The 15,282-nt window shown below is 40.2% G+C and overlaps 1 protein-coding gene across 3 annotated transcripts in view; it reads right to left on the minus strand.

Moving 5' to 3' along the window:
• Positions 1-9,801: 9,801 nt before the first annotated feature.
• LOC117415004 (netrin receptor UNC5B-b-like) overlaps positions 9,802-15,282 on the minus strand; it is a 58,374-nt gene continuing 52,893 nt past the window's right edge. For all 3 annotated transcript variants that reach the window (XM_059026268.1, XM_059026267.1, XM_059026269.1), the window contains 5 exons: positions 14,925-15,158; positions 14,406-14,555; positions 11,457-11,621; positions 10,946-11,127; positions 9,802-10,599 (listed from right to left, as the gene is read on the minus strand). In XM_059026268.1, the coding sequence (XP_058882251.1) occupies positions 10,434-10,599; positions 10,946-11,127; positions 11,457-11,621; positions 14,406-14,555; positions 14,925-15,158 (897 nt within the window). In that variant the 3' untranslated portion in view covers positions 9,802-10,433. The remainder of the gene's footprint in view (positions 10,600-10,945; positions 11,128-11,456; positions 11,622-14,405; positions 14,556-14,924; positions 15,159-15,282) is intronic.

A 15,282-nucleotide genomic window follows, 5' to 3' on the forward strand; every position in this document is an offset into this window, starting at 1 on the left:
ATGATAGGTGAAAAACAAAAAAAATATGAGTTAATAAAATGTTAAATAAGCAGCTCAGTGAGTCTGTGGCACCAAGATTAACAGTGGCCATAGCGCTTTTGCTTACTAGTCTTTCTTTGTGCGTTGTTGCCCTCTTGTGGTCCTGTTGTCTCACTGCAGTTTGAAAGTATACCATGCACTCTACTGTATCAGAATACTGTACCGAACAAAGACGTGGGTGGGTACTCGCAGTAAAAGTCCATGACGTACTGCAGTACACTTTTATAAGGGAGCGTAAAAGGAGTTCAAGTCAAGCTTTTACATTCCATTTTCTTACATCTGAGCAGCGCACCAACAGTATTAATATTGGACCCCAATGTCTTGGCTTAAAGTTCTCTCTTGCTTCCCATGCTCTTTAAGCCTGATATCTGCTATTAGCTGCTGTGTTGTTGCTACTATTTCATGTATTATGCTACTATGTCATGTATTATGCATTTTTCACTGCATTCATGTATTATGCATTTCTCTGTATTTAAAGTATTATGGATTTCCTTGTTGTTACTGCATCTTGTAAAGCGCTTTGTGATGGTCGTCCACTATGAAAGGTGCTGTATAAAATAAAGATTGATTCATTGATTAATTAAAGATCTTGTGATTCTTGATTTATTGTATTTTATACTTTGGATTTGGAATCTCCGCCCATTTCATTTGTGTCAGTGCTCATTCGTTGATCAGCGAGAGAAGACTTTAGCAGTGCATCGTGAAAAAAGCGGTACAGAGTAATTGTCATTATTATGAAGTAATTATTATTTTCTTTAGTGTGGCAGAGAAGCTATCTGAAATATTCGAAACGAACATTGCTGCACATGAATTTGAAGGCAAAAATCCACGTGAGTGATAAATATGGCAAAGTGATGTGTGGGACAGTAGCAGGGGCGCTGGAACTAGGGGTGCTGGGGGTGCGGCATTTGCATGGATTCCATCATACACAGGGGTTACAGTTTTGTTCAATGGCTTTCAGCACCACCACTTTAAAAAATGTCCCAGTGCCACTGGACAGCAGGGATTAACAGTAACATAAAACACAGTATCAAAGTGCTGCTTCAGATTTGGTAAGCGAGTCAGAATCATGATACAGGTGGAGGTGTGCTTCACGCTTTTCAAACACGGGCCCAACTTGCAAGGTACATATTAATCATAGTGATCAACGTTTTGTTTTGTTGTGATCCTAGTATTTTCTGTTATGAGGACTGTAATAAACGAAAGGTGTTTTTTCTTTGTGCAATGCCCCCTTTTCTAAAACATATTGAAGAGTTTATTTAAGTTAAATGTGAGTTTTCACTTGCGCGCACATCTAAAAGGCAGAAGTAAACCACAGTAATGATATTACTTTATGAAAATGTGTATTTTGCCACTTTGCTTCTTGTGCAGAAACCACAATACCAGGGATAAAATCAAAAAATAAAAAAAGTAATTTTATACCGTTTCTGCCTGTAAAATCTTATTCTGGAACAGGTCATGGTAATTAATCTACACAGAAACACAACAGAGAAGCACACAGAACATATTACTGGAAGATAAGTACAAAACAAATAAAAGAAACAGCAGGAAAATGTTCTAATCCAAGGCTATTATTGTAGCATGGCCAGGTCCTGTTGTAGGTGAGTACCCAGGGTCTGGAAAGTATGGAGATGATTTCAGAGAATACTATGGAGATTAAATTGGCAAGTACATCATTAGTAGTAGCAGTGCCTCTTATATAATACATTTGAGGGGTATTTTAGCCCCTATTGTGCATTATTTGACCTTTTGAATCATTTTTTCATAGCACAGTTTTTTTATACCATTTTTTATAACATCATCATTTTTCTGGGATATCTTGAAACAAAACTCCCTCTCTACAGCAGTTACTGCATAGTGTAATATTTCTTAATGCTTGTTATTTAAGGTTTAAGTGTAATATTACAGTACATGACTGAGTGATACAAGCAGAGGGTACAAAGCTTCCAGTATTTTCAGCTGCTTTGTTTATGGTGAATTGGTTATAATTGATCAGTTATTTTTTATAGCTTATTTTATATTTATAAATGTATTGTGTACCAATATGTATACGTTTTTAAAGTATTTATTCATTGGCAGTCAAATTGTCTCAATTTTTAAAATGCTTACACCCAGCTGTGCACTGTTTTGTTGAGGATTTCACACCCTGAGTAACCATATGTAAGGCGAGCACACACTGGGTTGAATTGACTGCAGACACCAGGGCAGCTCTCTGTTTGAATTCTTCTGAAACCCTTAAGCCCTCTGAGAACCACGTTCAGCTCGCAGACAGGAGGAAGACACCGCAGCTCCAATCTCGTTAGGTCACTTGGAAATCACTCCGAGGCCTCTATCGCCCCGAGCAGAAGGAAGAGAGAGAAGGAGAAAGGGGTCCTGGGAAAATGAGATTTCAAGGGAGAATTACATCTTCTTGAGACCTTAAAAAAAAAGCATAAGCTGATTAAACCTGCAGCGGTCTCTCTTTGATTCTCTCTTTCCCCTTTTCTCTCCCAATCCCACCATCCCCTCTTTATTTCCTCCTTACGTGTCTCGCTTTCCTCTTTCCCTCTCTCCTTTTCTCTCCCTTTCTGTTTCTTCCCTCCTGTCTCAGGTCGACACTAATCAAATGCAGTAACATCAAGGTAATTCATTGAGGCACGGGAGTCTGTGTGGTTATTGGATTCATTGAACTGCTGTACAGTAAATGCTCTTATATTCGTTGTGTGCTTCCAGTCACTTAGGAAATCAGCTGCAGGCAGAGCCGATTGTCCTTGTGCGTGTCTATCTGAGAGAAAGAGAGGGGAGAGGGGGGGCATGTCCAGCTATTTATTTGAGGATCAAGTTGGAAAAATGTCCCCTTGAAGATAGTTGATGCTATAAACTACTAACCCCAGCCTTCAATGGTAATTATGACATCCTTATTGCAGACAGTGCTGCTGCTCAAACCAATCAATGTACTATTCAGGTTGAGCTCGCCACTCGAATCAGGTGCTGACAATCAGGTGGGGGTCATCGCTGTTGATTGGGGTAATTTACCATTGCAAGTGAAACAGGTGAAGAAACAACTGCTTGGGTTTGTGATGGTGGCTGATTTTCATCATCTCAGCAGCTGTTTCTAGCCTTGTTTCACTTGGAATGGTAAGTTAGCCCAGTCAACACAGATGACCGTCATCTGTGGAGAGCTTATCTGGTAATCGAATAATTTGTGCAGCTCTTGTAGCAATGATACATGTGTGTGCAATTATTTAATGATAACGCTGCACAAATCGCCAGAAAAACAAAAAAACAAAAATAAAACATCAGTTATCTTTAACACAGCTGTCGTTTGTTTTGTATAATCAACAGGTGTTTTCCTACAAGCAGAGACTGGCAATTGTACCACTGAATTGAGTGGAGGTGTGTGTTTGGGATGTGGATTACACGAGTGTTCACTGGGGTGCGAGGCTGAGAGCACAGGAGCTGCATGCCAAATGTAGAGCACCTCTTAGTTTCAGCAGGGGGCGCTAAGCTCTCTGGTATTACATGAAGCCAGCGTGGATAAAAAAAACATTGAAATAAAAAAAGGAAAGCGTATTTATACATTTTGAAGTGCAATAATAATAAAAATAAAAAAAGGATCGAATTTTATTGAAATGGCCTTGCATTTCCTAACTGGTTTACTGGAAGCACCAGTAAGGTGTGCATTACATTACTCTGCTTTTTACACAAAGCAGGGGTATCATTAAAACAGGTTAACCATTCCACTCAATCCTATTTGCAGGGAAGCAGCCTGAAATCTCCCCCAGACAATATTTAGAGATGATTTCATTCCAGAGGCTAAAAGAAAGCCTTTTCTTTCACTCTCCTCTCTCTGTATCCCTCCCCCACTCTCTTCCTCTCCCTCTCTCTCTTCCTCCCCCTCTCTCTTTCTCTCCCCTCTCCCCTTTTCTCTTTCTCTCCCTCCCCCCTCTCTCTGCCTCCCACACTGGTGCAATATAGGGCCCTGTGCACAAAACTCCAATAACTATTTTAAGGACTGTTTTGATTAATTATATCAAATTTGCTGCCTGATTTAGACTGTTTTTAGAAATAGATAGGAGTTTATTTTCAAAACAACATTAGTGAGGTCTCTCCCTCCCTCTCTTGATCCCTCTCTCTCTCTCTCTTTCTCTCTCTCTCTCTCTCTCTCTCTCCACCCCAACCCCCCTCTCTCCCTCTCCTATATTTCACAAACAATAAAAAAAGGGAGTTATTATCTCCTAGTTCTCACATTACTCCCCCTCTAAAAAGCCCCGCGGCCACATTGTCCATCATCATCAGCATGGTTATTGTATTTCCACATAAAAAACATCTCTTAAAAGAGTGGTAGTGCAGAATCGATAGAGTAATCTATTCCAAAAAAAGAGAACACTTACAATATATATTACACGAAGGGGGGATAAAGGCATCCACATTTGTGGAACCTTTTGTTTTTTTATATAAATGCATTGCTGAAATCTTTAACCATCTGATTTATTAAGTTCTTTTAACTTCTTTATATTGTGAACAATCTATAATAATCAGCAGCTCCCTGGCAGAATACAGTATATATTGAACTCTCTGTGTCTGCTGTGGAAGGTCAGAAAGGAATAATGAGAGACAGCTGTGAGATTTCTCAGTTAGAAACTGTTGTCAATTGCTCAATCTGGATTCAATAGAAAAGACAGCACTTCTGTTTAAATCAGGCAATCTGCTTGTTTTATGTCGCTGTTCCCCTTATAAAAGTTTACCAGCTTTTTCTCGTGGTCGTACTAAAGCATTTACCGTAGTTTACCCTGGTTCACTAATATGCTTAACCATACCTCTGTGCTGTAACCCCACCCAAAAAAATAAATAAACTGACACCAAAAGTATGAATTCATCTTCTTCATCATCATCATCATCATCATCATCATCATCATCATCATCATCATAATAATGTTTGGTGCTTTTTTTATTAAAATGTAATCCTACTGTACAGGGACTACACCATTCTGCATTGCATAAGCAACAAAAGATGCCACTCTAAGCATGAGTTATTTATTTATAGAGCATCAAATACATGTTTAGCATAAAAAATGCAAGCTTTACAGAATGACAAAAATTCATGTGAGGTGTGATTTACTGTAATTATTCAGTTTGCTCTACATGCTTTAAATGAGTTTGCAACTAGATTAGTGTTGCTTTAGCGGATTGGCAAGATTCTTGCCTCATGGTTTGAGCTCTCTCATCTTCCAGCTGCATACTTCCAGCTGCACTCTTCAGAGGCTTATTGCCGTACCGCAGTTGATTAAATGCACACGCAAAAGTAATGTCAGCACTACAGTACATTATTGATCTGTACCTGATGCTTTCAACAGGGATCATCGATCATTTTGTTTTTTATATGGAGTGCTGCTGTTTGAATTAAGTGGGTCTTTCAGGCTGCTCTCTGTCCCCTTCCAGTACTAGTGTTGCCAGTGCCAACAGGTTCCTGTAACTAACCTGATCCAGTCCTTGCTGCAGGGACAGAGGGTTTTGGAAGTTCCAAGATTGCTGTGCTTGGGAACAGAAGTTAAAAACTATTACAGTGGTGTCAGGTGTAGGATTCCTGTAGTAGGCAGAGGGATTTTGCTGAAAACATCCACAGCAGTTGTCTCTCTTTAGCAGGGAGGGTGTGGAACAAGAATTGCTGCGATAAGGGCAGGGAAATATAAGAATGTACAGCATGAAACTCCAGCTACCCAGTCAGCTAGAGGAGACGCCCTGGCAGAGGCTGTGAGTATCAGCTCCTTCTCGTATACAGCAGATCTTAACTTGGGAATTTTTTTAAAACAAATCAACATTTGCAATTATTACATCAAATTTACAAAGTTATATATTTTGATTTATTTCATTCAAAAACACCATGAACTTACCTGTTTCAATTAGTGGGAGAAATCTGAATTCATTGCTTTAGAATACAGAATACAAAGTCAGGTACATTGATGAAACGCAGTTATGCGGAAGTTTCCATTTAATCATAGTTACTAGTGCACAACACACAATTCTGTGATTGCGAAGATGGGACTCCATACATTAACAACAAGTTATAAGCATAAGTACAATGTAAATACAGTGCTTTATGGTGTACAGAATGTGTCTTCTAGCATTGAGTGTGTCATCCTGAGATGACATTGTTAACCCTTTAACTGCAACCACAGGTTCATTGCATACAATTGGCACAAACAGTGTGTTCATTTCAGTCTATGACACTCACAGAAACACAGCACACATGCTTCTTGTTAAACTAGGAAATATAATTTATTGCATAAAAATTATTTTTGTTACAATAAGAAGGCTAAACGTTTATTTACAATCGGTAATGTACAGAATAAAACAAACACTTTTTTTCTCTTTACATTATTCATTTTAAAAAGAGGTGCTGACTGTTTATGGCATATTCTATTGCTTACAAATCTCAAAAAAGGAGGTTTACGTAAGGGGTACTGGAGCCAAGAGGGGAGGCAGACTGAAAACAAAGGAAAAAATGCAAAGGCAACGCCACTCTTGAGAGCATTAAAATCATTGAAACGGTATAAAATAAGCAACAGCAAGCTCCTTCCAGCAGCTTGTGTTCTGCTAGCTTCATACCTTCACAACTCTCCAATTCCTTTTGAAATTGCTCTTGCCTTTGTGCTGTGCCTGTTTCAAATAGCAGCCAAATAATAACTATGTCTCAGTCCTTGCTGTGGAGCCAGAGGATTGGAAGTTCAAATTCCAAGACCCCTGTGCAATTCAACAGAATTAGAAAACATTACACTGGTGTTAGAAGTGGGATTACAGACAACAGGGAGGCAATCTCTCAATACTTTTATGTAATTCGTATAATTGTGCTCTGAACTAGGCTTATACATTGATACAGTGGGGCAAACTGTATATCTGCACTTAGTCAAACAAAGGACATTTCCTTTATTTTAACAGAAAAAATACTTCAACAGTTTCGCAGTATGGGAGATTCAACAAATACATACTTCAGCGCTTTATTTAGACTGCTTCTCAGTTGTATGGCGCCACTCAATGAAACGTACAGTCACTTCCACAAAAGAATAAGAAGACGACTATTGTGTACATCCCCTCAGTACAGTAAAGCAGTTCTAAGTCGATTAATCATTTGTACTTGCATAGTACTTATATAAGGAAAATGTCATTAAAAAAAAAACAATACGATTCTCAAATTAGAAACATGCATATGAGTTGTTGTTACTGAGCTTATTCCAAAGTGGAAAGATACCGCTTCCGTTTTGGTTTTCTGTTTCACGAGCTAAACACTTTTCAATAATAATAATAATAATAATAATAATAATAATAATAATAATAATAATAATAATAATAATGGTGATGATGATCATAATCATAATAACAATAATAATAATCATGGTAATAATAAAATTAACAATAATAATAATAATAATAATAATAATAATAATAATAATAATAATAATAAGATTGTGATAATGATCGATAGTCCCTGTAGTTGTTTGTTTTTGGGGGTTTTCTCACTACAGTATATTTCTCTGCCAACGTGTCACAGATATGCAGTTCGTTACTTGTCTGATGTGTGTTTCCTTTTTATTCTCTCAAAACGATACTGAACATTGTGGATGTTTCAGCTCATTACTTGTATGTTCTAGAATTTTCCATGCAAATGTTTTGTTAAATTATAATTTCCAAATAATTTTTTCATTCAAAATACACTGGGTTGTCTCAGCGCAGCCTTAAGGTGTGTGATGTTGTAACCATTATAAAATAAAGAATCAAACAGTTAACTCATTGAATCCAGGTTAGAAAGACAGGATCAGCTCCATTGACACTGCAAAGACCAGGACTCCTGGCTGGGCATTCCCTGTGGTGCTTGTTACATGCACTCACACACAGAGCCTGCACCAGGATGATGTAATCTAGTGAAAGACTAGGGGCTTATAAACAACAGCAGATTAAAACAAAACAAAAAATAGCATTATGCTCTGCATGTCGGTTCTGACACCCATTCATTGCAAATAGTAAGGAAGGAACGTTCCTGTTCCTGAGAGAGTAAAGACTTAGTGCTGGAATTAGAAAGAATTAGTGCTGATGGAGCTCTCAGAATAAACGATGGAGGAAACAGAATCGCAATGATATCGGATGTTCTGAGGCCATTTAGATGAAATTCACACTGAAAAAGATCATGGATCAAGTTGTTTTTTTATGGTTACAAAACAGGGCTGTGCCACTAGTGTGCTAACTGTCAGTTTGGGCTCTTATTTTGTTTGATTTTTAAAAACAAACAAGTAAAAAAAAAAAAAAAAACAGAAGCCAAGTAACAGATCAAAACACAAAATAATCCAACAATCTGGATAATAACTTAAAATCTCGTTTCCTAGGAAACTCTTAATGGTTTCGAAGTTGTCCAAAGCTTATCTTACCAAAGGTACAGCGAGAGAGAGGGAGAGAGAGAGGGAGAGAGAGAGAGAGAGAGAGAGAGAGATAGCAAGATAGAGAAAGAAGGAGGGAGAGAGAAAGAGAGAGGGGGGGTCTAGATTATCTGGATTTTATACCTGAAGTATGAGGCTTTCCGTAGTTTACTAATTCTTTACAACAAGGCAGTCCAACTCTGAATTGCGGTCCTTCTAGGTCATTTGAGTTTGGATTTTCATGCCCCTAAGGTCTCTGCTGGACACCAAAGTCAAGGAGGAGGAGACAAAACATTTCGGCTAGTGCATTCATCGTTTTGTCTGCTTGACTGATAATAATTTATCCTGTTTTTGAAGTTATGGATAAACATTTAGGAGTGCTGTATGGATACTTCGTCAGACAGACAGTGGGCACTGGGTTTAGTGTTGTGTTGGAGGAAAAGCCTGGACTGGAACAACACTTGAGGATCAGGGTTGGGATAACTCTGAATTCACTTCAATACACGTGCTATTCACTGGAGCTAACTCCTCTATGGGCTTATCATTCCAGCTCAGATGCACCTGGGGGGGGGTTACCTATCACGTCTCTTACATCAATTCATTATTTTTCATGGAAAGCCCTTGAACCTGTTTTAGGATGATAAGAACATTATTTATTCACACACTTTCTCACCATATGTGTGGCTGCTTGAGTTTCACAGTTCTTCTTTTTCATGCTCATTGACTCACACAGTGCAGCTGCCCTGACACCAGTTTCTCAATCACATGTGTTTTACGTGTCATGATTACTAATGGAGGGAACATCTACCCAATAATTTGATCCACTCGGGCTGGAATGACCCTATGTCCCTAATAGCTAACCTAAAGCCGCAGAGTACTGTACATTGCACAATACAGCAGTTGCACTGCTCGTACTTCATCTCTCAAATCATCCAATTTTGAGTTTCTTGAGAAAATGAAAGCCTTTAAGAAGATCTCCAGTTTCTTAAACAGTTTCGATAACTCACAGCCACTGTGTGCCACTTTTAGGATCCCACTGCAATGATGTGGTTGTATTTGGAGATTTTGTTTTATTTTGTATTATTTTAAATAAACTAAGAATGAAGGAATCAGTTTAATACAGTCTAGATCGTCTTCACAGAATTATCACCCTAGCCCACCCCCCAATTGTATTTGTTTTTTAAATGTGACATTAACTGACACCCTATTGGTGTAAACTGCTAGAAGAGTCTAAGGCAACTGTTAGGTGCTGAGCTCCCAGTTTGGGATGGCAGAAACACTGGTCGACTGGATTCCATGGATCCACCACCCCCCCCACAGCCCCCATCCCCCCCCCCCCCCCCCCACAAACCCCCATCCACCCCCCACCCTCCCACCCAGGATCGCTGAAGCCACACAAGACAATGGGCAGAGGTCAAAGAGTCATTGATTCGTCAAGATGCGACCACCCACAATAATTAATCACACGATACATATCATCATACAATGCCGTTACACACAGCGGTACACTGAATCACACAATGCTGCATAGCGATCTGAGATCCACCAAAAACATCGAGAGAGAAAGGCAAGCACTCCAAGTCAATTGCAGACAACTTCTTCAGACTGTCAGGTGTGAATTCCTTTAACACACACTTTTAGAAGTTTTCTCTAGCATTTCAATAATGAGCATTAACGATCATCTAAAACCCATCCTAATTTGACCTGCGTATGGCGATACGCATGAAGACTGTAGCTCAGCTCAGTTTATATCCTGACCCGTGTATTATAATATACACCAAGCTTTTCTGCATGCTGGGATTTCCATTTCCATTCATATCCCAGTGCTTATTGTGTCTTTAGTGTGTAGCGATGTTGTCGTTTCTGTATCATTATGCTTCGTGTCTTTTGCGCGCCTGTATCTTGCCTTGTGATTCGTGAAATGCACCGTGGCTGTGTGGTGGGGTTTTGCTTCTCCTCCTCTATTCTGAGTGGTCTTGCCCTGTGAGTTTGTAGCTCCTCCCCTCCTCAGCAGTCGCCCTCGGTTGCCATGACCATCAGTACCTCGCTCTTGCCCATCTCCTCGAGTGCGCTTGCCAGCGAGTTGAGGTCCGCGTCGTCATGGTGACAGGCCTCCCACAGGTCCAACAGCACACCTGTGGGGCTTGACTTGGTGGCAAAGTAATTCAGGTACCTGGAAAGAGAGCAGGTGAGGGAGAGGGAGAGAAAAGGGGAGAGAAAGAGAGAGGGGGAGCAGGAGAGAGAGGGGAGGGAGGAAGTGGGAAGTCGGTTAGTGCTGTACACATCCTTAAATACTTTCATCACTACTTTTCCTACAAGCAAAAGTGTCCCACTGCCCCACAATCCTGTTCAGTTTTACACCAACATATAACTATCAGTTTTGAAACCAAGGAAGTTTATGATGGACTGAGGTATAAGTTCATCCCTTCAGTTGCCCTGGGCCCTGTTTTGAAGCAATCTTACAGGCAAAAGATAATTTTCAGAGAGGAATCAAAAGGAGCGGGCAAGCCTGCCTTTACCTGTCGAAGCCCAGATTGTGTGCCAGCAATCTCCAGTCGTTGCCCCGCGAGGTGGGTGCGTCCAGGCTGCTGCAGATCTTATATCGGATGGACGAGGGTATCCTGAAGGCATAGGGCCCCACCTGAGTGTGGGGGCAAGGGTCACTGTCCGTGGCGGGGAAGGGGTTAAACGGTGTCACGTTCTGAAATAACAAAACGAAAACCAAGAGTCAGAAATAACTCAAAATAAATCAAAATGAACGGTTTGATCAAATATATTAAATAAACATCACATTTATTCCATCGACAGCATCGCCACATGCTGTACAGCTTGTCCCTAGAATTGTTCATCAATGCAGCGATGTTACGGTGAACATGAACCAGCACTAGCATCTTCGGGGTCATCTTCTTTTTTAATGATTGCCTCTACCTCTAAACACTGGTCAGATCTCATCACTTCTGCCCTTCTCCATATCTCCCTTCTTCCTCTCTCTGCCACACCCCCCCTTCCCTGTTCTCTCTCTTTCCATACCTCCTGGATGAAGGTGTGCAGCTGGAAGATCTGTCCCTCTCCCTCCACCTGGCGTACACAGATCTTGCAGGTGAGCTCGGTGGATGCCAGGCTGTGTCTTTCCAGGTTGAAAGTGCAGTGCAGGGCGCGCTGGCTGCCACTCCAGATGTGATAGAAAGGGATCTCCTGCAGGAGAGAAAAGAAAACATGCTTTAATCCAGACTCTCCCAAACTCTCTATCAATGGGGCATTGTAGAATATAAGGGAAGTTCTGATCTTTTCTTATGCTCATCCGGTGCCTAGTCACTGATTGATCCCAGAATTGCGCATCCAGGCAGCTCTTGAAGCATCTGAGTAAATAAGCAGCAACAACATTCCAGACACCTAATATACAGGTATTGGTTGATTAAAGTGGAAAGGAGGGAAGGAGTGGATGAAAGAAATCTGAGCAGATCACAATCCAAGAAAAATAATAAGTACTGGCCAGCCATGACCCTGCTGCTGCTGCTGCTGCTTAGCTTTCTGAGATCTGAGCAGATCACAAGCCAAGAAGAAGAAGTCTTGAGGCCTGACCCTTTCTAATAACTTTTTTTTTTCACATGGAGTTGGACATCAATTTTAATCGACTAGTTCACTCACAGTTCTAAGTATTTCTGCAATGCGTGATTCAAGCTTCACAACTACCATGTTTAATGAATGTTTAATGAGCTGTTGAATTCAGTTCTACAAATAAATATTCATGTGGCAAGCACTGAATGTGACATGTTGTCCCAATCCTATTAACACCTTAACATGGCATAAGATGATTAGATCTGTAGTTATTTTTAGGATTATAATTATCATTATTTGGCAGTAATCATTTTATCACATCCAAATGATTAAAAGAAGGTGCATTTTCTCCAAGCCTCACTAAATATCAGATTTTAAAACTCAATGTATTCTATTGGATTATTATTATTATTTTTTAAATCCTCAGCTTAGGAATCGTTTATTTATTTATGTATTTGTTTAGTCTAGTTTTTTTTCTGGTTGCTACTTTGAAATGAAACCTCTTGCTTGTTTTTATTTTTAAACCTGTAATCAGATTAGGACTCTTGTCTGATTCTCAGTGGCTGCAGGGCTCACAGAGATCAGAACAGAGGCAGAATGTATTCCAAGACTCCCGCGGTCTTGACACATTATGGGGAACTAATGACTCATAAGGAAGCTTTAAAGGGTACATCAGCACTACAACATAAACTATCCCACCTGGCTGTTCCGAATGTATTTGGTCATTGTATAATAATCCGTATGCGCCCAAACATCTGCATAATGCCACACTGCTATGTCCAAAATCATTGTTCTCGAGCATCTCTTCTGAGACAAAAATCATGATTCCGCATGTACCCTCACATGTACCGGCGTGTGCCCAATGAAGCGTTGTCCCAGCTATATTACCTCCATGTGGAAACACACTAGTCTGTGTGACAAACATGGTCCGTCTAATTTTCCATAAGGAAGGAACTTGTACCTGCTTTTGTTTTGTGTAGTAGACATCTTTCACACTGTACACGTTTCCTTCGTATGTTGTATTTTGATGTATTATTATGATTAATGATGCATTCAATAAAAACAAAACAACCAAAAAAAAACAAAACCCTGTGCTATGTAAGTGGTTGCGGGAAAAGGAAACCAAGACATAGCTGTTCTCATTTCCAACTAATGAAGGGACCTACCCACAATTATTGCAGCACTGTGCCCAAAGTCTTAGATATAACTCCAACTGATTCTGAATGTTTGCAGAATGGACACGTATCAAATAAACTAGCAAATGAGATTCGGAAACTATATATTTCCTTTCAGAATGAGTTTCTTTTCACTTGTAGATTTTTGCTTGCCATCAGTTGCCAAGTCCGCTTATAATAAGTATTATCTGTTTGTATTTTTAAAACGTTGCTTTAATTTTTTGAGGGTCGCGGGTTGCATGATTGACTGGTGTCAATGCATATGCACGTCATTAGAATTTTAGAATCATCCTAACCCCACCAGTTTAACTAAGAAAAACTAGAATTACTAAAAATAAAACCCTAGAACTACTAAAAGAAAATATGGAATTGGTATAAACACCCCCACTCCCCTCCCTCTGAAATGGGTTGGGCTTGTTTTGAAAGGCAGTGTCGCTTGAAAGGCAATGACACTGCTTGTCATTGTAACTGTGTCTGTTTGGGTGTTTTTGTTATCAGACACCTTGGGGTATACAGAAATAACAAAAACAGACACAGTTACAATGGCAAGCAAAAATCTACAAACGGAAAGAAAAACATACCGTTCCACTGCCACAAACTGGGGGATTTACAGGCTGAACTGGAACCACGAATGTTATTATAATGGAACCTTACACCGTATATTAAATTATGCATCATGTGCGCTTTCGTTGTTGAATATCGATGTTGTGTCATTAACAGTTTCAATTCTAATTTTCCTCAGCAACACCGTGTGACTGTACACAGGGAACGTCCGAAATAATGCCAGACAATATTTCAGCATCAGATTGTTCAGAAGCTGATAGGAAGATGGAATTTGTGGCTGAATTCGACTTTCCCACTCAATGGTGTGTAGACGATTGTGCATGTATTTTGTCAGGAAATGCAAATGAAAACCAAATACGAAGGATGAAAAAACACAATATTTATTTTTTTAGGTCGGATCATCCTCAAAGACATCATTCCAAAAGGAAATATATAGTTTCCGAATCTCATTTGCTAGTTTATTTGATACGTGTCCATTCCGCAAACATTCAGAATCAGTTGGAGCTCAAGTCGTGTCTTAGAGGATTCCAGTGATTCAGCATCAACAACATAGCTTGTAACCCTGGGTAACCCTTTGTAACCCTTTGTAACCCTTCCATACCCTCACCACTCTTTGTGTGAAGAAGTGTCACCTCCCCTCTGTCCAAGAATATATAATAAGTTAAGAATATATAATAATCACCTGGTATTTGGCCAGCAGCTTGCTCTTCCACAGGGAGTGAGGGATGTCATGGATGGAGAGTCGCAGGTTGTGGTAACTGTCTTTGAAGAGCAGAGGCTTGGGTTCCTCCAGCAGGTACCCTCCCTGGTTCCGTTCGAGCTCCAGGATCTCCTGCACACACAGACAGACAGGAACACGGTTAAACTCCACAGAAGATATCTATGACACTAAGACATCTAATTGACGGATTGAGAATTAGAAACCACAGGGTTTGTCAGTACTTATGGGCATCACTGTATGTGTAAATAATATCAACGCTGATTTTGAAGTTGCTTAACTAACTCCATACCTTGCAACCAGCCATGGCGACCAATCTCTCTATTACATGTAGTCTATATGATGTTTACACAATGTTTTCAGATTATCCTTTATCCCAGACGGAGAGAAGCTAAGAAAAGCTGCCTTTGCCATTAACTGACACAGACAGACAGACAAACAGACTCAAGGTCCATGGCAGACAGACTGATTAGACAGACCGACCTTGAGTGCATCAGGCGTGTCCTCTATGCAATACACTTTGAGGCTGTAGTCAAGGGAGCTGCAGGCAGTGGGTGCGAAGATGGCCAGCTGGAGGATCTTGAGAGCGGCGCTGGAGTAGGATTCCCCCACCAGGCTGTAGGTGCCCAGCTGGTCCAGGAGCACATGGCAGGATTGAGGTCCCAACTGGCAGTAACAGGGTGTGCTGAAAGTTTCCTCATCCAGTGTTACCACCTCCTGGTGACAAACAAGAAGAGGAAGAAGATCATGTTTTAACACTGAGGTGGAAATGTCAAGGCTCATATAGTAAGACAGATAGTCTCTGCCTAGCCAGTAGGGGTCACTGAAGCGTGGTGAAGTG

The sequence above is a fragment of the Acipenser ruthenus genome, chromosome 7 (genome assembly GCF_902713425.1).
Source record: "Acipenser ruthenus chromosome 7, fAciRut3.2 maternal haplotype, whole genome shotgun sequence".
Taxonomy (NCBI): Eukaryota; Metazoa; Chordata; class Actinopteri; order Acipenseriformes; family Acipenseridae; genus Acipenser; species Acipenser ruthenus.